This window comes from Epinephelus lanceolatus, chromosome 16 (genome assembly GCF_041903045.1).
Source record: "Epinephelus lanceolatus isolate andai-2023 chromosome 16, ASM4190304v1, whole genome shotgun sequence".
Taxonomy (NCBI): domain Eukaryota; kingdom Metazoa; phylum Chordata; class Actinopteri; order Perciformes; family Serranidae; genus Epinephelus; species Epinephelus lanceolatus.
Window position 1 is genome coordinate 22212074 of NC_135749.1, and position 27100 is coordinate 22239173.

A 27100-nucleotide genomic window follows, 5' to 3' on the forward strand; every position below is an offset into this window, starting at 1 on the left:
ACTTTTAGGTGCAAACCCAGACTCTGCAGATGTCTCAATAAGGAAAATCATCTTACAGTGACACGGTGTAGTTCAGTGCAGTTACATTTTATCAATTGAAACATAAAAAAGAGATCATTTATCTAAATAGTTGTTGCCAGTAAAGGTTGAAATGTTTACTGTCATAGGTGTGTCTCACCACTGAATGAAATAAGCTTTATAATATTGATTTTCCCTTTTACTTTTTTATATATCTTTTTGTCTGTAGAGCATTCTCAGTCTGTCCATTAGTTTGTCACACACAGTATATTGAACAGCATGGATTTTTTAAATTTCAAATTCCACTTCAGGGAGCACCGTGCCTTTTGCTGTTCCAGCATTTTCAGAATCATACAGATGGGCTGAGGGGCAGGGCACTGCAGTGTTTTTTAATATGGCCTATGGGACGCACGCATCACTCATAAAGGACGCCTCGCTTATTTGTTTCTCTGCTTCTCTGATGTGCCTGCTGGTCACTGATTAAAATATGTTGGTAACTTTACCAGCCTCTGCCATTATGATTGGTGGGCTTTATTGACAGGTTGTAAAGCTTGGTATCATTTCACAAAATGAGGCATCAGGGCAGTGAATATCTGATGCACAATGTCATAGATTTATATATCATTGCTTGCTTGTGATTGTGATGCTAAAAAGATATACATGTGTGTTTCCATCCCCCTGTTTTTATGCTCATTTTCAATTTGTGCATAAAAAAAAAATCTGAGTGTAGACACTGATAATTTGGGAAAGAAAACCCCCTAAAATATTGCAAAAAAGTTTTTACGATTAGGAGAGGTGCATGAACAAAAGTAAAATGCCAGAAAGTGCAATGGAAACCAACTTGGTGAATTGATAATGCACATGAAGCATGTGACTTAAATGTTCACTGAAGAGACAAAAACATCAGCTCTCTGTGGAGCAGTGAGGAGACTGGACCCTTCCTCACATTGATACATGAAATAAACATATAAACAATATCTCCAATATGGGTATATTATGGCTCTTTTAATGACCTCGTTTCGTTGTGTCCTCTTCTTCTGCAGTGGTTTAATGAAACTGACTGGAGAATATGCTCCATCAGCTGTTTATCTCCATGAACCAACATCTTCTTTTGCAGATTTTCTAAAAACTCTGTTAAAATGTGTGCTACATTTGCATGAAAACCTGGCTATGGTCATTATTTCCTAACCAAAAAAACAATATATTAACTTTAAAAAAAAGTTTTTATAGCAGCAGTCCAAATTAGAGCGACCATTTGCCAAACCATGTATGACGCAGCAAGTTTAATAGTGAGACAACTGCAAGTAGGTTGCCTTGGCGCTCAAATAGCCTAAAGGTCAGTGTCACTGTCAGGCAGCATTGGAGGATTTGAGGACAGCAAAGGTACAAGTTGATCTACTTAGCCAAGGCCTGAATGGTTAATCCTTTATGTGCCTAATCATGTACGTGCCCCGTTCAGCTCTATATGATGAATAGACTTTGACCACCATGGCTTATTCGGCTTATTAATTGGCTTAATTGACACTGGAGGGTTTTACTTTTTGGCTGCAGTCTTTCTCATCACTGTATGTTTGAATGTGTAGCATTGAATGCCTTTGAAGTGTGTGTAATGTCATGCTGTACGGCTTGAGAAGGGATTGCCAGGTGATTAATTGAATGTGATAGTGTAACAGCTGTCCAGTTTTAATTAGCTACAACTTGGAGGAAGATGACTGAACCTAACTTTCTGTGCAGGTCTGGAAACTTTTGTGAAGACTGAAAAGAGTCTTTGCCCGTCTTTTGAAATGTATAAAATGTTTTTTTCACTTGAAGCATCTTGCAGAAAAGTTCCAGAAGCTTGCTGGTTTCGCTGTCAGAATGAGACGAAAGGTCTTCAGTTAGGAGCAAGTATCTCTGCGCCCGAAATAATTCATCACAGCTTTAGTGTGATATATGTTGGGACGTATTCACACAAGACTGCTTTTTGTAGTGTTGCAGTCTCTCAGTTCGAGTTGTTTGGTCACGCACTACAGTGTTTATAACAATCTTTTTTTGCACCAAATAAAAATCCTGAAAGTGTTAAGTCACAAGTGTCTTCCATATGAACTGTGCCTTTAACGAACTACAGAAAACAACACCAAGATGTTTTGGTGTATAAGGACCAAAAAAGCCCAACACTGATTTCTCAGGAGAATATGGTGAGGACATGCAACAATAGTCCTATAGGCTAGTTTCAAACCCAGGACATTGCACGCATGTCATTGTGACCTATGTAAATTTTTTTGTGCGTCATTGGAGTAGCAGCCATTTTCCTTTTGCTTGCTGCCCACTGTTTTTTTGTTTTTTTTTTTGGAGCGAGGGAGGCTGTAGCAGTTGTCATTAGGAGGATGATGCTGCATGAGCGTCTCATTCTCAGTTGAGATTATAAGGATGCTTGACTTTGATGACGGCTTAGATTTGTTGAATGCAAAGGCACGTAGAGCAGGGAAAAATAAGTATCACTTGAGAGTGACTTGTTGGTCCGCAGAACCAAATTTCATTGTTCACTGATAATATGTGCCTGCTGAGAATCAGAATAAACCTCTGTAATGACTTTGTGCTTGGCACTGAGAGCAGTCTTTGCTGTGTGAAGCGAATCAGGAGCAGGGCAGGAGTAGTTAAGAATTCATCAGAGGTTTATAGCTCTGTAAGATGCATATGCACACAAATTATAGTCAGTTCCAGCCTCTGTGTTTGAACGTTTCACAACGAAGCTCCACCCGCTGCACTCGTTATGATGAAGCAGGTGGGGCAGAGATGGCTTCAGTTGCTGTTGCTTTGTTTTCAGGGCGATTAGCTTTTGTTGCTAACTGGAATGTGTGCATGAAGCGCAGGATTTTTGCCCTCCAGCAGCTGGCTGTTGACTCACAATGTTGCTGCCTGGCAGTCTCATTGACACATGACATCGGAGGCTGTGAGCTTCCCCCCCTCTGACGTCCACTGCACTGCTATATTTCAGTGTTGCTTTGGTATTTTTTAGCAGTGTGTGTCTCAAAGACATTGAGCAAACTCTTTTGTAAATGATACATGTAAACTGTACATTAAACATCACATGTAATCCTTCTTAATATGTGGGAAAGGGTTTTAAACAAACGTGTGCATTCAGCATGTTTTTTTTTCCCTTGGGGCAGGGACGTTATGCTCTTCTGAAAGAAGCTGTAGTTATTGGTCAGCTGCGTTCCTTGTGTTTCGTCATGCATCACACAAAGCAGTCATATGTATTTTTTCTGTTTAAATAATGTTTCCTCATGTATTGATTTTTGCACTTCTAGGTGCAACCATTGCTGTGATGATGATTTACAGGTGACTTGTAGTTAAAGCCTGCAGAACAAGGTGGTAGTTATCCAGAGGGTAGTCTTGCATGTAGGGCTGCTCGATTATGCAAAAATCTCAATCACAGTTACTTTGGTCAGTGTTGAGATTACGATAATTTAACCCGAGCACTCATTGACCAATGGTTCTCTTTGCGGCATCTTGTTTGGCCAGAGCCAGCCGGCTTTGGCCAAACATGCCAAAGCCTGGCTGAGAGTCAGTTTAGACTTATAGGGAGGGGCAAAAGTGCACCATTATAAAGGACAGGAGTGTGCTGGCTTCATAACACAGGACAAAATGTTAAAACAATTTTATCTCAGTTATCTTTTTTTATAAGCTAAAATCGTAATTGAAAATAGAATTTGATTAATTGCCCAGCCCTACTTGAATGTACTATGTAAGTGGTAAAAATGGGTAACTGATTTGTATTGTGGATATTGATATATCTATGGTACATTTCCTAGTAAATCACTTGATAAACTGTTCATGGATGAAATAACCACAGAATAATGTTTGTTTTGGCTAAGTCATCCCATACAATTCCTGACAAATGAAAAATCTTTTCATAAATCAATTCTGATTAACTCCAACTTTGCTTACGATGGTTAACAGACTAACTTATAAAGGGATACACACCTCAGACATAATAGCAAAATCTCTTGTGGTAGGCAAATTTACATCATCTCATAATATGTATCATGTGTAGGGCTGCACGATATGTTGCCGTTATTTTACCAGAGATTGTGATTGTCATATGAGTCGTGATTTTAGTCAGAATGGTAATTTTCCATTTCATTTTCACTGGAAAAAACAAAACAAAAAAACAACGATGGTGTGATTTTTGCTGCGATCTGCACCAATTAAGCATGTATTCTTACGTCTGGAATATGATTTTTAGGCCAGGGCATCTATTTAGCACTAGAATGCTTCATTTATAATTGTATGTTGTGGCACATATAGCCTTTATCCAAAAGTTGCAGCTCCTGCGATTTGGATATTGCACTAGGCCATATACTTGCAATTTCGATATTTCACTTAATTGTGCAGCCCTAATCATGTTATCACCAACCTTACTGCAGTGTTTTTTGTGTAATGTCCTCAAACTGAAACTTATCCTGCTGAAAAACACATTTTATTTGTGTTTGCACAAAGTTACATAAGTAAAGTAGTTTGACACATCAGAACAAATCAAAGACATTATACCAACACACATCAGTACTCAACCTGACTATCAAAACATTGATTTTGTAGCTTTCAGTAACACGAGATTATAATTGCAATTTATCTTATTTTATCATCTGAAAAACATCCAGCACAGTTTACTGGATGTTGTTGTTGATGCTGTTTGTCAGCTACTACTAGAAATGGATAAAAAAAAAAAGCCTGTGGTAAAAAATATGCCTGTGTAAATGTTTTCAGACAGCAGATGGTGATACACCTACGTAGTCTCTTTTCCCAGATGGTGATACAGCTACACGGGCTCCAGCACTCCATATGTTCTGCCAATGCTCTGCTCTGTGCGGCCAAATAGGGCAGCCTGATATGATAAGCAGCTCAACGAAAGGCCGGGTTTCCCGAGACTTCTCCAAAACTCAGGGTGCTTTCTGCTGGCAGATCGCACACTACTGCTACTAGTGTGCTCCTCTGATTGAGTCAGAATTAAAGGACAGCCGTGTTGTTTTCAGAGCCTCTCTGTCGTTGTAATCACCAGATTCTTCATCTGTAACACTGGCACTCATTCATATCTCGTGCCTGGTGTTTAATGGATGAAGCTCCTGTGGAAGTACAGATAGACGGGTATATTTAGATGAGGGGTGGGGCGTGTGTGGAGGTGCAGAGGCACACATCAGAAGCCCTTTGAGCTTTTAAGCTGTGTGTTGTAGGTGGGAGACGTGACCACGACGCCCACTCTCAGCTCTGTCGTGTCGGCCTTGAACCTTTTGTGCAGCATCACTGAACCAGGCGTGTCGAAAAGTGCCTACTTTTGTGCTGACTTTGCTGCTGCAGGAGCGTGGTTTGTAGGAGAGGTGCTTAAAATCAGTGCTGCAAATAGAGCTGCAATGAGTAACTTTATTTGATCAACAAAAAAATGAATCGAGTAATCTTTTTATTCTCTTTTTTTTTTTTGAGTAAAAATGACAAGTACAGTACTGTCTAATGTCAGAACCCCAAAGAACGAAACAAAAATGCTGGTATTGTTGTCAAACAATAATGCCAAACCTATATGATAATTTGCATTTAGGGTTATGTTTTCTGTCATAGGGTACATTTCCTGGACAGGTGAGCTTGCATTAGCTCGGTGTCCTTGGCAACAGTCTGTCTATATCTACAGCAATCCATTCAACACCTGTGCTGTGACACCTGCAGCCCCTGCTGTCTGCCCTGCTCAGCTGACTCTGCTGTCTATTTGCTGTCACCACTTGCTCATACATAATACACATCAGTAGTAGTACTGACCAGGCTGTGTAATTAGTGTCATCATTTCCCTGGGGATGATTAATGTAAAATACTCCTACTGCTTTTGTTTACAGTATAAAATTGGTCTATATGTGTGTCAAAGAAGGAGAGGGAGAATGAAGGTTATTGTGTTGTGTAGTCTGTGTTGCTGTCACCTCACAGCAAGAGGGTTTAAGGTCCGAACCCGGGCAAAAACATGCAAGTGAGGTCAATTGTTGATGCTAAATTTGGTAGGTGTTCAGCGTGGTTATTTGTCTCCATGTGTCAGCCTTGTAATAGTCTGGCAAATTGTCCAGGGTTGAGACAGACCAAGCATCATGATGCTGTTGTGAAGATGAGGGAAGATTTATATTAAGTCTTAATCTAAAAAAAGGTATGTAAATTAGCACAAGCGCTCCAGTTTCTCACATTGATATGACGTGGAGTAAGGCTCTCACAACCACAGAAAGTTATTTCAGTCATAGATCCATGAATATTCACAATTTAAACACAAAAAGATGTGTGGTGCTCAATAAAGCAAAGAATAACATTTTGAAAATGGTGAAGAAGATAACAAAAATGTTATCTGCTGTTCAGACAGATCGTTGACATAGTTTATAAATGTAATCCCTTTAGTAGGGATTAGCACCTGGCAGAGCAAGAGGCATGTGTTGGGTCATATGGACACAGGGAGGGAGGACTCGCTCGGAGCAGTGGGGAAGAAGCCTTTTTGGGAAACACAATGTTTCGCTTGAGTTTCACGAAACTGTGTAGACTCAGAGTAGGTTCATATGTTGTTTTATTTTTGTTAGATGTATAAACTCTTTGCTGTGTGAAAGGAGCTGGCTCTTACCCCAAAGTCTGAGAATTGGGGTCAGATAAACAGAGATCTGAATGGAAGCTTCGACTGGAAATGTAGAATGATGCTTTAATGGATGTTTGTTGTGTTTGCTAATGTTTTTTCTGTAACTTCCAAGGTCCACCATTGAGGCAGAAAATGTAATTTTCTATCTTTAACACTGCCTGTTTCCCTCTCTCCTCTTCAGCTGGCTGAGTACCGTCAGAGAAAAGCTCACGCGGACTCCCAGAAGAAACAGAAAAAGAAGAAGAAAAAGAAGCCAGGCGAGGAATCTGAGGGGGACTCGCAGGGAAGGGTGGAGGTCGAGCAGCCTGTGGGAGGAGAGGAGGTCTCAGGCGGAGCACGAGATGGATCACAAGAAGGAAATAAAGACCCACCCACCACAGAGTTCAGCTTCGCCAGGACGCTGCGGAGTGGAGAGACTGTCAAGCATGACCAGACCTACACCATAGAGGTACACACACTTACTCATAACAACTGTACAGTAGCAGCTACAGTCTATTCATTCTTTTTAATGCATAAGACTCTGACCAGGCGTCTGTTCCACTAAAGGTCATGTCAGAGCAGTTAATAACTATTTTCATTATTGACTGGCTTGCTGATTATTTTCTCTATTAATCACTGAATAGTTTAGTCTAAAAAATGTCAGAAAATACTGAAAAATGCTCATTGAAATGTCTTTAAGCTCAAGTTGACACATAAACCCAGATACTCAGTTTACTATCAACGAAAACCAGCAAATATTTGAGAAGCAGAAGCCATAAATTTATGTTGTTGCTGAAAAAATTCAGGAAGGATTTCTGGGTGTTGCCATGTTTAAGGTGATGTCAACAAAAGACTTTGTCTCCAATCGAAATTCAAAACTAGTTTGAACATGCCCATGTGTTTTGTCATCATTTTAAGTTTGTTGAGCAACAGAGAAAACAAATGAGTGTTTTTTTTTAAAATTACATTAACCAGAGTAAAATCCACATGCCCACTGGTTTAAAATATTCTAAAATACATCTTGTAAAACTAAGACGATGTTGCATATGCCACTTTATATTATAGAACTAACTAAAATTTGACTTCAATAATATCGTACACAACTTTTTTTAATGACACCTCACATTTTTATGACACCTCACATTATATTCATTCACATCTCCAGAATATCTCTTCAAAGATTAGTCTGTGGCAAATAATAATGTTTACTGTAACTGCTTTAAAACAGCATTCAGCACATTTATTTCAGTGATAAGTCACACAAAATTGCAGTATATAATGCTCATTATAATCATTATCAGTGTTTGTTTTCATTCAGTGATAGAGTTATTTTGGACATAGTTAAAGCAAATACTGCACAGATAATTGAAATATTATTGAAATCACAATATGGCCAAATGCATCATCCAAAGCAAAGGAGCTGTTTTGATAAGAGTAAGATGTGTCACAGCATACTATTATAAATGAAGTATTGTGGTGCTTCATAGATGCCCCACCCTACAAATCATGTTCCAGACATAAGGGAACATGTGTCTTTAGTACAGACCCCAGCTAAAATGACATCATCATCATTTTTTTGTTTATTTTTTTTTTCTATGAAAATGAAACTGGCCCAATAAAATCACAACTCCTATTGCAAAATCTGTCAGAAAAATCATAATACAATTTGGGATATCGAGCAGCCCTGTTTAAAGCCTTTTTAGATATCAGCACTCCTCAGAAAAGTGTTTATTCAATCTCTATTGCCACAGTCTGATTTTTATTACAGTCTGTCTGCTCCTTCTGCAACAGGAGAATCTTTAAACTCAAGACATTTTATGGCTTTAGTTTTTTTTTGTCATTAACATATACTTGTAAGAGCCAAAAGAGATGCATTTGTTGTTGTAGATCTGTGCGAAAATGATCATTGTTCCCTCCAGAGTTTTGTTTCTGATGTCTCCTTGAGTTTAATGAGCCTGCTGTCATGACAACCAGTCCGACTGGGAGCAAAGAGCACCTTTGAGTTACCTTACTTCCTCCAGATTTTTAGAATTAATTGTTCATTAAATGGAGTCCAGGTGAAGGTGTATGATATTATTGAGTCACACAGTTTAATCTGAATAAACATTAAAACATATCTACTTACTGAGACCTTCACGCTTAAGACAGGCAAGCAGAATAAACAATAGATTAATGACCACTTTGGTTTTAATGGGGCTGTTCTTTCAAAGAAAAGCCTATTTTCACTCTGGTACTAAAAAACCTTTACCTGAAGCCTTCCTAGAAAAATGAACAGTTCTCACTATTAAATCAAAACGCACATTCACCAAAATCTAACTAGTGAGACCCGTACATGTGGAAAAGAAATGTATCTTTGATTAAGTATCCTAAAGGTGGAGTTTGGACTTAGGTTTGGACTAATTGGTATTCGTGTTATTGTATCTCGAGATGTTTTGCTTGTTGGAGGCCGCTGACTAAATGATATGATTAAAGAGAGATCTGAAAGACTTAAGTAGATGATAAGAAGAACTTTTATGTTAATCCTCTAATTGTAACAGTTTACTTAACTATTGTGCTGCGTTACAAGTAGGCTACAACATTAGCACAATCAACTAGCCAAATGCTGGTAGAATGTGCAAGTGGCTTGCAGATTTGCTCACTTACCAGCCCAAAAAACGTGGTGATCCATTAAGTGGCTGGTAAAATTTGAACATTTACTAGCCATTCGACCAGTGGACAAAAAAAGTAGGCCTAAATTTGCACGCTGGACTCCTGGTTTTATACGTTGGTGCAATGATGCTTTGATTGTCATTCCTATTTTGCAGAGGATTAACTGATTTATTGTTGGGTGTGAATTTTATAAAATTCACAAACTTTTTAAAGTTTTGGTTTTGCTGGGGCTTCGGTTAAACTTTCAGCTGCTTAGTTCTTCCTTTGTATAATACATCACAGCCATATACCTTCATCAAGCATGCTGTTTGAAACTTAACAACAGAGGGATGAAAAATCAATGTTTGTGCATTCTACGAATTAATTTCATGTCCACACAAACCACTGCAGCCCTTGAAAACCAGGCTTGCTTGTTGAAATTCAAGAAATATTTAGTCAGTTCAGTGTTTGAAAGGATAATTGGTATTTGGTCTGTAAGCTTTACAAACATACATGACCTTCAACCTGCAACGAATTTCATTCATTAGTTTTAATAATGTTCCTGACGAATAAATATTGAGCAGAAAATCTGTTGAAGCAGTTTGAAAAACATGCACAGTCCTGGGGGCTCTTACACTTCTTTTTTTTCATCATTCGAGCCCTCTCAGTCTCTTTTATCGGCTCTGCGCAGCCACTTTTTCCCTGAACCCACTGTACATCTGATGCCCACAAAACTACTGGTTGCCATGGAAACAGACAATTGCCTTTAAACAGGTTGAGATGCGTTGGTCTGTGCGACCAATTCCTGTGGCCTTGCAACACTTTTTAGCAGACCTTAAGGTTGATTGAATGTATGAGTGTTTTGTTGCGCAGCGAGGTTTTTTTTTTACCTTGGGAACGACCCACAATCCTGTCTGTTACAAAAGGCTGTGGGACACACTGTACTCTCCTGCTGCACGGATGGAAGCTGTTATGTGTCACTAACAAATGAAACCGGTGACTGAGCCATACAGCGTGGTATGTGTGAATTATTTATGTGGATAAATTATGAAACCTCTTAAAGTTAAATGGTTAATACTCCCTCCCCGACTAAATGGTCATGAGGTCTAAGTCTCTTCAGAGGTTTTCTAGTGATGCTGCTTTCTGTGAGCAGGAAATGGTTGCTGTGGAAACAACAGCGTCAAAGTTTTTCATTCTCAAGTCTTTCACAATATAAGCAATTACAAATACGGAGTGGGTTAACTCATTGATGCCTCGAAGACATCGGCAGCTGCAGTTAAACTTTGCATCCATCTATGAGGTTGTAATAAAATGTTAACGTCACGTTACTTTGCAATTTTTCTTCTTTTTGCTCATCAGTTTGAGGTGATGTTCTGCAGTCAGTTGATGCAAAACCTGTCATTTCTCTCTCTTTCTGGACCCCGTACAGTTAAAATTGATGAGCCAGAAATTAACCCAAAAATAGACTTCAATAATGGTCGTCATTACTGGGAGTGGGAGTGAGAAAGGAGCTGCAAGACAGAAGTAGGTTAGGCCCATATTTTAATGCTACAGAAATAGGACATAAGGCAGGCATTATTTGAAATTGTAATGACTGAACATTTTATTTTAACCATTTTATATTTGATCGAAAACTTCTAGAGCTGTAACGACCCCTTTTTTGTTCCACAACAAAAGACAGAAAATTTACTGCAATTACACTTATTTAGCTGCTCACATGTTTGATGTCAGTGTGTCTGCAGGTCTTTAACAACCCTTGAAATGTCTTTTTGAAATTCAGTTGTAGGAATATAAGGCCTCAAAAATCATTAAATAGTCTTAATTTGTAGTTTGTGAGGTTTTAATTGCAACAAATATTTTATCTAATTTCATTTATCCATCTTTTATTTTATTTTTTAGTCAAAATAAGTCAAGCTCTTCTTAAAGAGCATAAAAGTCCACATTTCTGATTTACAAATCTTTGAACCTACCACTGAACGTAATAGTTTTTTTACTTTGTACCTGCAGCAGCCTGTTGGCAAAATTTAGATGAATCAACCTCACTTAAATAACCATATTCCTACATAAAACTTACCTCTGCACTAGTGCTGCAATGATTAATTGATTCATTAAGTAGTTGTCAGCTATTACATTTAATTGTAATTTATTTCCTTCTTTCTTTACTCCTCCATGACAGTACACAGTAAATCTTTGGGTTGTGGACAAACCAAGACATTTGAGTATGTCATCTGGGCTTTTTGAAAACACTGACAGACATTTTCTCTATTTTCTGACAATTTATAAACCAAACAATCAATCAATTAACCAAGAAAACAGTGAAAATAATCATTGTTTGTAGCTCTACTGAACCCACACATATCATATGGTGCTTCTGTCATGATTGAAAGCATATTTATTTTATATTCCGTTAGTTTCCTACACAAAGTATTTAGGGATGTCCCGATCCGACATTCGGATTGGTATCGGCTGCCGATATTAGCAAAAAAACGTGCATCGGATCGGACTGCGTGGAAAAATGCCGATCCAGTTTTTCATGGAATCCGATGCAGGTTTTCCGGCCAGCCCAGCGCTCTGCGATTCAAGCAGTCCATTCCAGTGATCCGCTCCATCACTTACTATCAATCCACCAGGCCAGTATGCAGACACACAGGAAACAGCAGCACCAGGCTGGCACTGACACTACTAAAATAACTGAAAAGGAAAGGCTGCATTGTTTGTTAAATGTCAACAATGTCTTATGGTGTTAATCTATTTTTTATTTATTAGGAGGGCAAAGCACAAGTGTGTGGAGTCTTGCTGCTATTTTAATGTCAATGTTAGACATTTTAAAGATTTCTTGTGTTGATTTATTTTCTATTTATTAAGGGGCCAAAGCAGCCAAAGCAAACCAGCTATATTTTTTATTTAATGTTAATGTTCAAGTTTAATTTTTTTTTTTTATCCCTGTTAACAATAAACAGGTCAGTTTCTCATACCAACTGTTGTGGATCATTCTAACTAACCCGATTAAGTAGTTGTTCTTGTAAGAGTAATATCGCTTGATCAAACCTTTTCTAACAGGACTGACAACAAAATAAGTGAATATGTATAATACACGCTTGGATCGGATTGGTATCGGTATCGGCCAAAACTCAAGGCTCTAATATCGGTATCGGATCGGAAGTGAAAAAGCTGGATCGGAACATCCCTAACGGTATTGAAGAATTTTCTTTATTCTCTCTGTTGCAGCCGGAGAGTGAAGTGTCCACTACTGCTGAAGATTATTCCTCAGAGGTGAGATGATCTTTCTGAAAATATTAACCATCATCTTTTGATTTTATGGTATCTCCAAATGTTTTTCACAATGTTTACATGGATGCAACTTGCACACTGAAGCGTCTGTGCAGGGCTGCCAGTGTGGTTGTGTTCATGGTCACATCTGTGGCTTACTTCCTGTTTTTTAGGATCGTCCAGAGGATGTTCTGTGGATTTTGTGAAAGTTTTTCATAATTTACACCTTGTTAGCCAGGTGGTTTGTCGATTGTTTTTATTGGAAATGGCATTGGAGACCCGATAGAGAAGCAGAGGGAAGCACATCACTGTAGTCAGCCAGAACACATCCGCTGAGTCAGACTACTAAACAGGGAACTACACAACATCACATGTTAAAATCTTTCTTTGGTGGAGACTTTACTAAATGTCAACTGCAAACCTCACCACTCATTTTCAGGACAATGGGTGAAAGTCTTGGAGGCCATTATTCTTCGCCTGTTCTCAAACTGTGTCCCTAATATGCTCAGCTAGAATTTGTGCTACATGAATAAAGTTCTTATTAGTCAAATTAAAGACAATCGTGCTTGTAACAGTGGCACTACTAAAAACCAGTATCATCAAAAATTCTTCAAACTCTTGTTGCTGATTTTCTGCTGGTATGTTGCCTGATGTTACTACATGTTAAAACATTAAGAACATCTATTGTAAATGAAGGTATGACAAAGGACTTTCCAGGAGCGTAAGGACAAATTCAGTTTGCAGAATCAAGATCTCTTTAGATACTTACAGGGTAAAGATTATATTGCCAAAATGATAGGTTCAAAATGATGTTGCAAAGACAACCGGATCGATGTCCGTTTTCTTACAGAGCACAGCAACTACTGTATTTTGTTGTCCATAGTTACTTTGGTTGTTCCATCATGCTGCTAATAAGGATAGTAACTGCAAAGAACTTACACTGATACTGTAGCCGAGAGTTATGAGTTGCACCTATACTTATGAAGGTGATAAACTAACACTTTTGAGGGTCCCTAGTCTGAACCTGGATGGCAAAATCTTTATTGTGTCTCGCATTGTAATTGTCAGCTGTGGAAGTACAGGACAACAGGATACAGCGTTGAAAGTGGGGCCCCGTTTATTCCCATAAGAGATGCTCAGTGACGCAAGAAGCCAAAAACATTCAACTGCTGCGTTTAAAATTAGCAGGATGATTGATGCTGCTTCTGCATCATTTGGCACATAGAGCCACTACAGGTTTAGCGCTCTGCTAACTTAAAAGGGGATAAAATGATTTAATCTTGCCGCTCTTCTAGACTTTTCAACTGTTATCGGACCGAATACATCAAATCCTGACCCAAGCATTTTGCAGGTGTTGTGATGCTCCAAAAATGTATCCACTGATTTACACACATCACTTTCACCATTAAATCTATGAGAAAAAGTGTTTTTGGGCCCAATGGCATCACGAGGGCGTCAGAAGTTGTAATTCCATTGTTTGGCCACTATGGATATTGGCTTCAAACCTGGTGCACTTCCTGGGGGCCCGTCGACAGTGCCTTGCAGCTCCGCTCCTTCTGTTTCTACCTTTCCCGAGAAAAGCTCCAGTCATCATAGACACCGCTTCACTGTATACCAAAGGGAATTTAAATCCACTCAGAGCATCTCAACAAGCTGACAATACTTCTTGGTAGCCGGAGATAACAACTTATAGCTACTGGGGAAAACAGAAGCTCTATTGTCTTCCTGTTTGGTTACGCAGTGTTTTACTCACTTCCGTTGTGCCATAAATCAAGCCTTCATTTTTGCGGGAGATCGTACTTGGTGGCAGACAGAATTGCATAGTGACAGGAAGGCTTATAGGGAATCAGTCTAACTGCAGATGGTGTCATTGTTCTTTTGAGATTGTGAAGTTGACATCATAAACTATGTTGTTTTAGGACACTTTGGGAACAAAGGTAACAGGGCATGCACCTGATAAGGTGGCACCCCAGTCCCACAGGGTGTGATGTACCTTCACATACTCTACAGCCATTACATCGTGCAATCAGCATTTACTCATAATGATAAGTTAAAGCAAAGAAAAGACAAAGGAAATACCCAATAAAGAAAACACACTCTAATTTAAAATAAGATGGTAATCAGAGTAATGTGACGATCCCACATGAGAAATGGGAAGAGATATTTAGACAACATTAGAAAACAAGCTCTCCATCCTGGAGAGAATTTTGCTGGAAGGGTGTCATCGGTTATTTTTGTACTCCTGCCAAGATGAAATTTTATTCAAATCAGACTCGCTGTTGTAGATCCTGCAGGACCAAAGATGCAAATCATTTTCATATATTTTGGAGTTGTCTCTCTGTGGCTCTGTTGTGAATTAAAATTCATGGCCTCCTGGAAAATGTCCCCTTAACCAAAATCAATTTTAGTTTTGAACTAGAAGACAGGAAGAACTTGAATAGAGGAGAATGGATACATATTTCACCAAGAACCAAGAAGTAGCTGGAAAAGAAATATTGTGTTGAAGGTCGGATGGACTTTGTATACAATATTTATGTAGTGGAGAGAATAGCTTTTCATTTTAGTCCCCCGTTGTCTAGTCTATGTACGCATTCTGTGATCCATTTTTTAACTTCTTTTTTCTTTCATGCTTGAAAGGTCTTCATGTTCATGTAGTGTCAAATTTGTAAATGTGTTTTTTGTTTGTTCTGTCTTTAAAAATCAATTAAAAGAGAATTACGTCTAAATAAGGGAGACTTAAACTAAATTAAGAAAATCTAATCAGTATATGGATGATTTAATTATGATTTCAGTCCATACTGAAATGGACATTTAAGAACATTTGCTAAGAAATTGTTTCTACCCAGTGATAACTTCTGAAATTATGTAGACGTTTCCGTCACACCTACCAAATCTTCAATGTCTCACTGACAGCATTGTGAATTAACAGGTAAATGGGTGCCATGATGAGATGACAGAGAACCTAATGATGCCTTCAAAGGATTTTATCTGGGTACAGTAATCAGATCAAGCAGCTCTTTTGTCTCGGCTTTTGGCTCTGCTAGCAAACCCACTGGCTGCTGGACGTAACTCTCTGTTTGCTTTTACTTTAAGTCTTCTGCAAGATTTCCTGTAACCCACTAACCAAGCTTGTTTTATGTCGCACTTACTCCACTATATACTGACATACAGTACAGTTAAAAGCTGTACTTAAGGGAGAAGAAAAAAAATCTTTTGTTATAAATGAATATTTTGAAAGCACAAATGACTGTGGAGATGGAACAGGGCTTTGTGACATTTTAGAGGTGTAAATTATCTGTGAAAGCTGAAGGAGAAGCAGGTGAGTGATGGAAAAGAAGGGAGAGGACAGCGAGGAACAGAACAGAAGGGTGTTACACAAAAAGCCACTCTCAAACCATCAGTACAGTCCAGATAGATGGGGAGCAAAAACAGAGGTGGTTAAAGTGACATGCCGACTGCCTCATTGCTTACAGTGAGATGTTTAAAAAAAGGACTGGTTCATTAACAAAGTCACAACTGATCTATAGGACTAAGTATTGTTATGATATATTTGTTGTACCATAATTTAAATTAGATATTTTATAAATTAAATTATTGACATTTTTGTTATTCCTTTGTCTGGGGTGAAACCTAGTAATTATTTTCCAAATGATCTGCCTCCTACAACAATGCGACTAGGGCTGCAACTAACAGTTATTTTCATTTAAGGTTAATCTGGCCATTTTATTCTGGATTAATATTTATGCCTCTGATAGCTGAGTCCATGTTTTCAAGTTGTCCATCCGTCCTATTCTTGTGAGCGTGATATCTCAAGAACGCCTGGAGAGAATTTCTTAAAATTAGGCACAGATGTTCACTTGGACTGAAGAGTAAACTGATTAGAATTTGGTGGTTGAAGGGGAAAGATCAAGGTCTCTGTGACCTAACAAAATATGTTTTTGACAGTAGCTCAAGAATTCTTACGCTGCTTATGACAAAATTTCACACAAATGTCAAACAGGATATAATGATACAGAGATGACATTTTATATTCAAAGGGTCAAGGTCAGCTTCACTGTGACATCAAAATGTTGTGCATAAAACACTTTTCTGGCCACTACTCAGCCTCATATCTTAGGAAGAGAACATTTGGTTAGATACTGAGCTAGTGACACTAATCTTGGAACTGTGCTGATTTGTATAGATCTTCAGTGTAATGAGGCGAAGATGTGTGTGAAGCATCCATGTTTTCACAGACATGGATATAAACTGTAAAGGAAACTTACCTGGTGTGGCATGCAGAGACATACAACTATGTGGCGGTAATTCTAGTTTTGTCTATGGTATGGTATGTGTTATCCGACCAACAGTCCAGAAATCCAAAGCTACTTGATTTTTGCTCATGTATTAAATTTTCACTTTTAGAGAAGCGTGAACCAGCAAATGTTTTTTGCTTTAAAAAATTCTAAAACTATTATTTGATTATTAAAATAGTTGCCATTCAATTTTCGGTCAGTCAGCTAATCAATGAATTCACTAGTTGTTGCAGCTTTATTTGCAAATGTTTTTATCTTTTCAAGAAAAATATTGGTATAATATAAGTGCTATGAAAGCATTTCTGTCCCCTTTCTAATTCCCTTGAATGTTGGATTTTGGCCATTCAGTGAGGTCACATACTTTTTGCTGTTCTAATAGAAGTTAAAGGGAATCTAAGGTACAAAATTACCAGCTAAAAACTGTGTTCTTAATTATCTTGCAAGAAAGAAATAACTTATGTTTGCATCATTTTGTCCCTCGAATTTCCCCCTTTTTTAAACCTTTGAGAACCCACAACAATCAGATCTATCAGCAATCTGCAAAATTCAAGAAAACAGGGAAAGGAGAAATACTTTGTTTGTACTATAGTTTAACTTTGCTTCCTACTTACAGCTTCTCTAGTTTTCTTTGAAAGTAGCTGAATTAAACTACCTTATCTCATTAACTTTCACTTGTAGAGCTCACTGAGACACCTTTTGCTCAATCTTCTTTAGGTTATTGGCATTTTGAACAGTATATTTAAAGCTGGTTTTGACCACAACAGCACTTAAAAATAGAAATAACATTAACATATTCCTTCATGTGGCTCCTTGCTCTTGTAACTAATTGCTGTCCCTCTCCAGTGGTGACTAATCGCTAAGCTCATTCTTGAAAGCTGCTTTTCATGGTTTTACCAAAACCTTGTAAAAGTGCAACTTCTCCTGTTCAGGAGGAGGTGGAGCCCCTGCAGCAGGTGACAAAGGGAGGTACGATGGAGGATGCTCTAGCCGCCAAGACCCAGGCAGTGGAGGAGCTGAGTCGAGAGCTGGAAGAAATCAGGGCTGCCTTTGGCACAGAGGGAGTACAGCAGGTAAATGATTTATGACTTCATCATAGATCATACTGTTTGTTTTTCCTCTGAATATTAAGGCTAAACTTCTGCCAGTGCATTTAGAAAACACAATGGATGGAGATTATTTTAACTTTTCTTAAATAAGAATAGTTATGTTTCAGGGAACTTCTTAAAGTATATATTTTTTCTTCTTTTCTTTCCCCTTCCACTTAATCTTTGTATGATATCTGTTTCCCTTCCATCTCACATCAAACAGTTTAGCTGAATTTCTAATCCTGTGGTTATTTTCTCCATTTTATGGATTTTGTTAATGGTGTCCTTCCATTTGCTCAGTTGAGGCACTTTTGGTTTCAGACAGTTTTTTGTTATCTGTTTAATTGCTGCTGCTCTTAAATTGCTAACAAGACACTTATCAGTTTGTTGAAAGAGTGGCTGTGGTGTTCGGCCAAGTAATAATTGCTCAGGCCCAAAATGAGTGAGAACTGAAAAATGCTATCTAAAGCTCTTCCTTACATTTTCACCAGCAGCTCAGAGTTGCCTCTTAAACTTGTGCTTTTCCATGTATTAGTACATATATCCTTCCATATTTCTAGAGATATGACCACATTTAGTTTCATTTCTCAGCTGGTGATTGCTTTGATTTCCTGACTTCTAGATTCTTCTTCTAGAATACACTAAATTTGACCTAGTATGTTTTTTGTGTAGGCTTTGTTAGATATTCTTAGTTTACAAACTATGAAAGGATGTATCTCCTTCACTGTTTTTACTCAACTTTGTTGTTCTAAAAGGTAAATTTAATTTTTAAGTGTTCATGAAAGTTAGATTTTGGCAGGTTATATAACTCTGATTGATGAATTCTCAGAAGTATCTATTCTTTTCTTTGTAACTATCATATAATTTATTATTAGTCGAGCCTTTACTTGCCCAGGTACTAGAACACTTCAATTCATAGCCTGGGCTATTATTTGTTTGAATCACTGAAAACAACAGGCCTATATTTGGGGCAGGCGTCTACAGGGGACAGGCCTTTAATTCCTTTCACACAAAACTGTTGCTCAGCAAAGATCGGGAAATACAGTCCAATTGTTTATTTAATCCAGTATGAATATTACTTGTCTAGAAATAACTTTTGAGATGATATATCATTTATGAATCATTCATTTGATCCAGCTCCGCCAGACAACGCATCAGAGAGTGTCAGGGCACTCAAGGATTACAGCACCCTGCATACTGACACAATACAACTTTATCCTTTTAAAACAATACTCACATCTTGCGTACATTTTTATGAATAACCCTTTTGATTCTTTTGATCTGAGGACCCTTTTGGACTAAAGGAATATGAATAACTTACAGGGTAATTGAGGAATGGACACATTATTTGAGGTAGCCATTAACCCGCTTTTATACTGTTTGACAACTAGTCCTGGCCTCTAATTGAGACAGGCGTTTTTTTTTTGTCAAAATGTGTAGCCACACTGGGCAAGTAAAAGGGACTGGGGGTTTAATTGGGACCAGGCTTTTATTTAAAGTTTTATGGTATTTCTCTGCTGTACCTTACTAATAACGCCTCAAGTGAAAAACTTTTCAACCTGCACCCTATTTTCCTATGTTTTTGTGTCTAAATGACTCAGGGTAAGAACAATTTGGTTCAGTATTATGAGAGACCGCAGCAGTTGGCAACAGTAAAACAGGCTGCTGCTATGGACAATTATGCAACGTCAATTTGCTTCCATTAAAAGTGCTTATTTTTGCTACTGACTGATTCTTATGAGAAGTGTAAGACAACATAATGGAAAAGACCCTTCAGAGAAACAAAATGTTTCACTGCTCTGTTTTTCATTATGACAAAGTCTCGCTCAAAGAAAAGTCTTGTTCTGAAATCTCATGAGAGGTGACTTGTTGTAGGAAAAATACAGGTGGAAACATTTGTGAGAGTTGGAGGGAGGAGTGCCCGGAAGAGTTAGTAGTGTGGGAGCACAGAAAGCATAGCTTAGTGATATCTAAAAGATATTAAATGTCATAGCTAAATATTTTGCTGATTTTGACAATGTGAAAAAGTCCATGAGATTTCAGAACAAGACCTCTCCTTCAGTGAGACTTGATCACAATAACAAACAGTCCAGCGAAAGGCGAGGAAATACGTATTTAATTTCTGTGTAGGCTCTTTTCCATAATGTTGTCATACACTAACAAAATCAAGCTCAGCCTGTCAGTGGACATAAACTGACAGTGCACAATTGACTGCCTGACTGCTTTGCCAATTCCGCTGCACAGTCTCACTCAATAGAGGACCAATTTCAAAAATAGTTGCCTCAGTTAGTCACTTAGACAACGTGGGGTAAACACAGTCCAGGTTAAAAAGATACTGAAGTTTGCCTTCAAGTTTTCTGTGAGGTGATTTACATAATTGCTTTTGACTTTTATAGCTGCAGGACTTTGAGGCTGCTCTAAAGCAGCGAGATGGCATCATCACCCAGCTCACAGCTAACCTTCAGCAGGCTCGTGAAGAGAAAGACGAGATCATGAAAGAGTTTCTGGAACTGACGGAGCAAAGCCAAAAGCTACATATTCAGTTTCAGCAGGTGAGAAATTTTTATGTCTGAACCACTGTGAGATATTAGCTATTCTGTTCTACACCACCCAGCAGCACCAGGCCATTATGCTTTTATTATTTTGTTCTACTACTTGCTCTCCATGCATTCAATTAGAAATTAATTTGTATATGAAAAATCACAGCTGCAGGCGGGCGAGACGCTGAGGAACACCAGCCACAGCAGCACAGCAGCTGATCTTCTGCAGGCCAGGCAGCAGCTCATGCAGTACCAACTGCAGCTGGAGGAGCTCCAGCAGAAGCTCAGTGAGCTGGAGATGGTAATAAGTTGCCTAGTATGATCCTGCATACATCTTTTAGTTATACTCTGTTAAATCCAAGTGGTTACAAAGTGTGTTCTCAATGTTTCCCCTGCATTTCTAATAATTGGTTTTCTTTGTAGTTGGGGAAAAGATCAGAAGAATCATTCACACAGCAGATAAACGAAAAGGACCTGCTCATTGCTGAACAAGAAAAAGTTATTTTAAGTCAGAAGCAGTCGCTGACAGAGTTAAGAACGGCGGAGGAGTCTTTTGCACAAACACTGAAAGAGAAAAATCAGTTAATTTCCGAGCAAACTGCAATAATCACAGAACACGAGCTGTCATTGACCATGCTCAGAGAGGAACTACTTCATGTGGGACGGACTACTGATAAGAATATTATAGCCCCTTCAGATGATAAAGAACTGATTATAGCAGAGCAAGAGAGAGTCATTTCAGAACGTGACTGCTCTCTTACCCAGCTCGAGGATGAGCTGGAGTCCTCTGAAAAACGCTTGCATGACCTGCAGCAGCGAATGGCTGCAAAAGAGTCGGAGCTTGAAAGATGCATGGATGAGTTGGAGATCAGTAAGTCTGACTTAGAAAGCTGTAAAAAGGAAATAGAGAGTTGTAAATTAGAGTTGGAGAAAGAGCGAATGGAATTAGAAAGCTGTAAGGTTGACCTTGCAACTTCCAGACAGAAAGAGCGAATGTCGTCTAATGAAATCATGCAGCTCATGGGCACAGTAGAGGACTTGCAGAAGCGTTATCACCAGGGCAGCCTGTCTGAGAGCGACACCATCCAAAAAATGCAGGAGGAGACTGTGAGGAAGCTTGAACTTCTCAGGGCAGAGCTGGACGAGATGTACGGCCAGCAAATAGTCCAGATGAAGCAGGAGGTTAATTTGCAGCATGCAGCAAAAGTGGAGCAAATGGCTGAGCAACATCGCGCTGAGCTCGAGCTTCTAAAAGCACAACAACTGTCCCAAAGTTCCAGTGTTAGTGTTGAGGTGGACACACTCAACGCAAAGGTTAGGGAGCTTCAAGAGACATTAGAGCAATCCCAAGCAATGTATGATAAAGCCAGACATGAACTTAGCCAAGTCACCCAAGAGAAGTTCAACCTGCAGACCAAGGTTGAGGATCTCCTTCAAGATCTCCATTCTGCTAAAGAAAAAGTGGAGCAGGTCTCCCACAGTCTCATCTCTCAGGAAAGCCGACAAGATGAATTGCAGCGCCTCCAGGAGACAATTGACAATCTGAAAAGTGAGCTGGCTGCTGCTCAGGAAGCGGCACAAGAGGCAGACATTAAACACGATTCAGAAATAACTAATTACAAGATCAAGCTGGAGATGCTGGAGAGGGAGAAAGACGCTGTGCTTGACCGCATGGCAGAGTCGCAGGAAGCAGAGCTGGAACGACTAAGGACTCAGCTTCTGTTTAGCCATGAGGAAGAGCTCACGCTTCTTAGGGAAGAGTTGCAAAGGGAGAGCTTCCTAAACACAGAAAATCTTCTCAATGAAGCTGCTATCAAGCATGAGAAAGCACTGGATGAGCTGCGCATCGGTTATGAAGAAGAGCTGCGTTTGTTACGAAGGGAAAAGGCGAGCTTTGCCACAGAGCGAGATGAGCTTTTTCACCAAATTCTTGGGCTAAAAGAAGATCTTAAGCTCGCTTCGAGCAGCTCCAAGGCAGATGAGCTTGTCCAGCAGCTTCAGGAGCTTCAGGTAGAGCTTGAGGAACTGAGAAAGGGAGGAGAAGAACGAGCTCGAATGGAAAACAAAATTAAGGCGTTACAAAAAGAGACAGATGTGCTTGAAAACCAGGCAAAAGAGAAAGAACAAAGTTGGGAGAACAAATGGAAACAGCAGGAACTGGAGAAAGAGACACTGATAGAATGTAATAACTCTTTAAAAGAAGAGTTGGCCTCAAAAAGTGAGAAAATCAATCAAATACAGCAACAAGTAGTTGAGCTCAGTGAGAAAATTGAAACGCAGAGGACTACTTTCTCTTTCGCGGAGAAGAATTTCGAGGTAAACTATCAGGAGCTGAAGGAGGAGTACACATGTCTTGTTGAGGCAAAGACACAGATAGAAGAGAGGACACTGAAGGAGACACTTGAGTTTGAGGCAAAAATTGCCAGCCTTCAGTCACAGATTCGGGAGCTGGAGGAGAGCAGAGGAGATATCAAAATGGAGGACATTAATACAGATAGACAGCAACAAGCTGTGATAGAAAAAGATACCACTGAGCTAATGGAGAAGCTTAATGTTACTTTAAGTGAGAAGGAAAGCTTGGCTGGGAGGCTTTCCGAAGTTACAGAGCAACTGATGTTTACAGAGAGCAAAGTGGGACGGCTGGAAGAAGAGCTGATGAAAGTGAGACAAGAAAATGTGAAGGTCATCGCACAAAGTGAAAGCCTAGGGAAAGAACTGGAAAAGAAGCAAGAGATTATGAGCAAGCAGACGAAGGGGCAGGGTGCCCAGAGAAAAGCTAAGCTTCAGCATGAAGAGCAAGCTGTTGAGCCAGTTTGTTCTTTTGAGGATCATCACCTTCAGATTCAGTCTTTGCAAAAAGAGATAAACACTCTTCAGTCCCTCTTGCAGGCAGCTGAATCTGAAAGAGACGGCATCCGGCAGACCCTGGAGCTCCAGGGGCTTTCACAGACTCCATCTCCAGCAGCAGTCCAGTCCTCGGGGGAGGGACCTGTTGAGGGACGATCCTCCCCGCACAAGCCCACAGCTTCAGGGTCAAGCAGGCGCAAGAGACGGCAGAGGTCGAAGCAGGAGCGCAAACTGGGCATCGCTCTCTCAGACTGCAGAGAAGAAAAACAAAGGGAGGAGGAAGAGGAGGCAGCGGTGGAGGAGGAGAGAGCAACAAGTGCTGCAGAGCAGGAGATGCAGCCTCAGATGGAGAGCCAGGTTATGTCATGTTCACAAGAGAGGGCCGGTAAGGAGGACTCCACTGACGGGTACCAGGGAGACGAAGCCAGAGACTACATCAACAAACAGGTAGGCTCTCACATGTATCTACTGCACCACTCTCCAGTCGCTGCCTTTTCTGTCTTCCTTTTTAAGTCTGATGAAATTACACGTTTGATTGTGTGATTAAAGAGCTTTTCAAAAAAGCTGTGCATGAGAAATGAAAGCACAGTTGCATGCTTCAAAGATGTCACGTTCACAGTTAATGCTTTGATGTTTGCTATTGTTATTAGCTCCATTGGAAATGTGTGGATTGCATTCACAGCTACATCAAGCTCTTAGATTGAACAGAATATGACTGAGGCATTTCAGCACTAACATGTTTCCTCTCTAGTGACTAACGGTCATGATTGCAGATTGCTTGAGTGTCTGCAGCCTTGCTTCAGACTGTTGTGTCAATAGCCATATGTTTTTAAGTTCATGCCGACCATTCAGCGACATTTATATTGTGTGTTATTGTAGTAAGAATAATGTAAAAGAAAAAATCACGCACAGTAAAGCCTGCACATAACGATGAGGAGTCAAGACTCCATCGATATTCTGCTCATTTCCACTTTTAAAGAAACACTATACAATATTTATAATCTGCTTTCATTTGATGCTGCTTGTCCTCAAACTGAATTTAATGTTGGTTTTGAAAAGGGCTGAAAAGAAAGCAGTCACCCTCAGTCTTCTGATGGCTTTGAATCATTGCTGTTGTGTAGAAATGTGTACATTCTAGTTTCTTTCCATCCTGCAGGGAGTGAAGGGTTTGAGGTGAGAAGCCATTTTACCCCAGTCACTTCTGTGTCTGTGTCTCTCCAAGCTCTGCCTCAATTACACCAGGCAAAAGATAGTGTCTGTCTGCCATTTCACATTTGTGTTTCATATTCTTTGTCACCTCCTGGGTTGGAACACTGCATATGATCCAGAATGACATTTTCAGTGCCTTTAAGTCTTAAAAAATAATTGTAAAATGTACGGCTGATGTGTAATAGGATGGGAAAATGATATCTTATTGGATATATGTTTAATGTTTTGTATAAGCCCTCTTACATTAATTTAATCAATAAAAGAACTTTTTTTTTTAATGGTATACAGTCAAACACAGATGATCAACCTCTATTAAAGCTGTTAGAAAAGCTTTATAAACAACACTCCACGCGGGTGAAACAAAAATGAAATAGAGGCAAACTAGATGTTTCTTTTGTTGCAAATTATAGTGGATCAATTTAATGATAAGGTGATTCTGCTTAGTTATTTTCTGCTCCCCCTCAGGAAGTGATCCATAATGGTGCATCTGGTCTTTCTGTCATCAATGTCATAATTGTCAGCATTTGTACAGAGGGGTGATATGTAAGATGTGTTGTTTTTTTAACCACACTGTTTTTTCTCTGCCTGCTTATTTAGGTGAGCAGACATGGGACTGGCCACCGCACGGAGTGTCAGGGAGAAGAGGAAGAGGGAGAGACGACTGAGCATGTAAATGTCACTTAAGCTCACATCCTGCCCTTTGCTTCTCAGTGTCACTTTGATACATCATACAGTGTGGCGTAAAGGTCAATAAAGAGGTGCTCATACAACACAAAAACAACAGGAATCATGCAAGAACATTTTCGTATTCTTGTCCCAAAAATCTCTTGTTCTTGAGGTTTGCTAAAATGGGATTCAGCAAACTCTCTTAAAGCTACGTTTGGAAACTTTTATATACAATAAACTTTTTGTCATATTTCCTGAAACTGTCACTACATTCACACAGTAGTGTGAGATAGATAATCCTTTTATCTGTTTATCTCTAATGGCATTTGTAAGAATTCACCGTATGTAAACAAAAACAACAAATCAGAGCCAAGGAGTCTCTCACACAGCTGTCAATCATGTCAGGCGCGTCAATTGCTGCTCACGAGCTGCAGTCAAACTAGGCAGCGCTGATCAAATATGAATCAAGATTCTGAGCTGACGTTACTGAGTGAAAACAGGTGGCGGGAAAAACTCAGGCAGCGCCAGCGACAATACTATTTTCACCTGGTTGATACACACAAAAACACAAGATAAGCACCCTAGTCATGGTGCAATCTTGTGTAGTAATAGGGTGTAAAAAAATAGATGGGTAGCAGAATATTGTGACACATATTTCCTTTTGAACATCATCATGAAAGGAGATCCAGGTAGATAACAGCTGTGAAAAAGAAGAACGGGACTCTGGGATCAGATGCTCCTATTTGTGGTAAACTTTTCATTTCAGGCAAGTAATGTCAGCTAACAAATGAATCATAATTAACTTACATAAAAGATAAAAGTGAAATTTTAAATGTTTTTATAACATTGATGTTGTTCACTCAAGTTGGTTGCAGATAGTTTTCTGGCAACGTTAGCTAGCTAAACATGTCTGCAACCAACCTGACTCAACAACATTTACTAACGTCAGATAAAGACATTTACAAATTTCCCTTTATATAAAATGATCACTTTTATGCAGGTTAAATATGATCCATTTGTTAGTTGAAGTAACGTACAGGAAATAAAATGTGTACCGCAAATACAATTGTTTGATCCCAGTGTCCAGTGCTTCCTTTTCACAGCTGTTATCCACCTGCATTTTCTTCTATCCTACAGATCAGGTTCAAATAGTATTGTCGTTGGCACTGCCTGTTTTTGCCCACCAGCAACTACTTGCCGTTTCCTTAGAGTTTGGATCTCACCCTGTCGTTGATCAGTTCATTGTCATTATTTGTGCAGCTATTCGACAGCTTGCCATGACAAACCACCGCTTTGCTAGCGCTGTATTTTTTTTGTGATGAGAATAATGCTTTTGCCCATTTGTTTGTTTACAAATACCGGTTACTCCCATTTCTCCCCTCAAATGTTTTTAGAATTATATTTTAGTGCACTGTTTAGCTATAAAATGAGAAAATGTGTGACCTGGCTGCCACGTTGAAAACAGAAGAGCCAAAACCAAGCATGGCCCACAGGCCGGAGCAAATTTTACAGCTAAATTGTACACTAAAATATGTTTCTGAAACATTTGAGATGAGAAAAAGGCAGTTTGACTGCAGTTTACAAGCAGTGATTGACATGATTGGCAGCTGCATTACAGACTCCTCAGCTCTGATTGGTTGTTTTCCTTCAGTAGACTCTAGTGAATGTCATTAAAAGCACCATAAGGAAGCAGAGGTACATGCTTTTTTTTCATAGATTATCTGCCTCATGTACTACTGTGTGTATGTAGTGGCAGTTTCAGCAAATACGACAAAGTTTTTTCCATTAAAGATACCAACTGTAGCTTTAACTGCACAAACCTTGATGTAGAGTCAGGTTCCTTTCAGCCTGACAAATACGACGATCATTTGAATTATCTGCATCCCCAAGTGCAAGTTTTACTGACAATCCGAGAGTAAAAAGAAGAAATTA

At 39.2% G+C, this 27100-nt stretch overlaps 1 protein-coding gene across 6 annotated transcripts in view; it reads left to right on the forward strand.

The window, feature by feature from the left end:
• akap9 (A kinase (PRKA) anchor protein 9) overlaps positions 1–27100 on the forward strand; it is an 87304-nt gene that overhangs the window by 2451 nt on the left and 57753 nt on the right. For 5 of the 6 annotated variants that reach the window (XM_033637536.2, XM_033637538.2, XM_033637537.2 and 2 more), the window contains exons 2-9: positions 6831–7097; positions 12485–12529; positions 15456–15518; positions 17751–17891; positions 20303–20458; positions 20613–20747; positions 20870–23740; positions 25100–25171. In XM_033637536.2, the coding sequence (XP_033493427.2) occupies positions 6831–7097; positions 12485–12529; positions 15456–15518; positions 17751–17891; positions 20303–20458; positions 20613–20747; positions 20870–23740; positions 25100–25171 (3750 nt within the window). The remainder of the gene's footprint in view (positions 1–6830; positions 7098–12484; positions 12530–15455; positions 15519–17750; positions 17892–20302; positions 20459–20612; positions 20748–20869; positions 23741–25099; positions 25172–27100) is intronic. The other variant, XM_033637540.2, reaches the window with a different exon arrangement.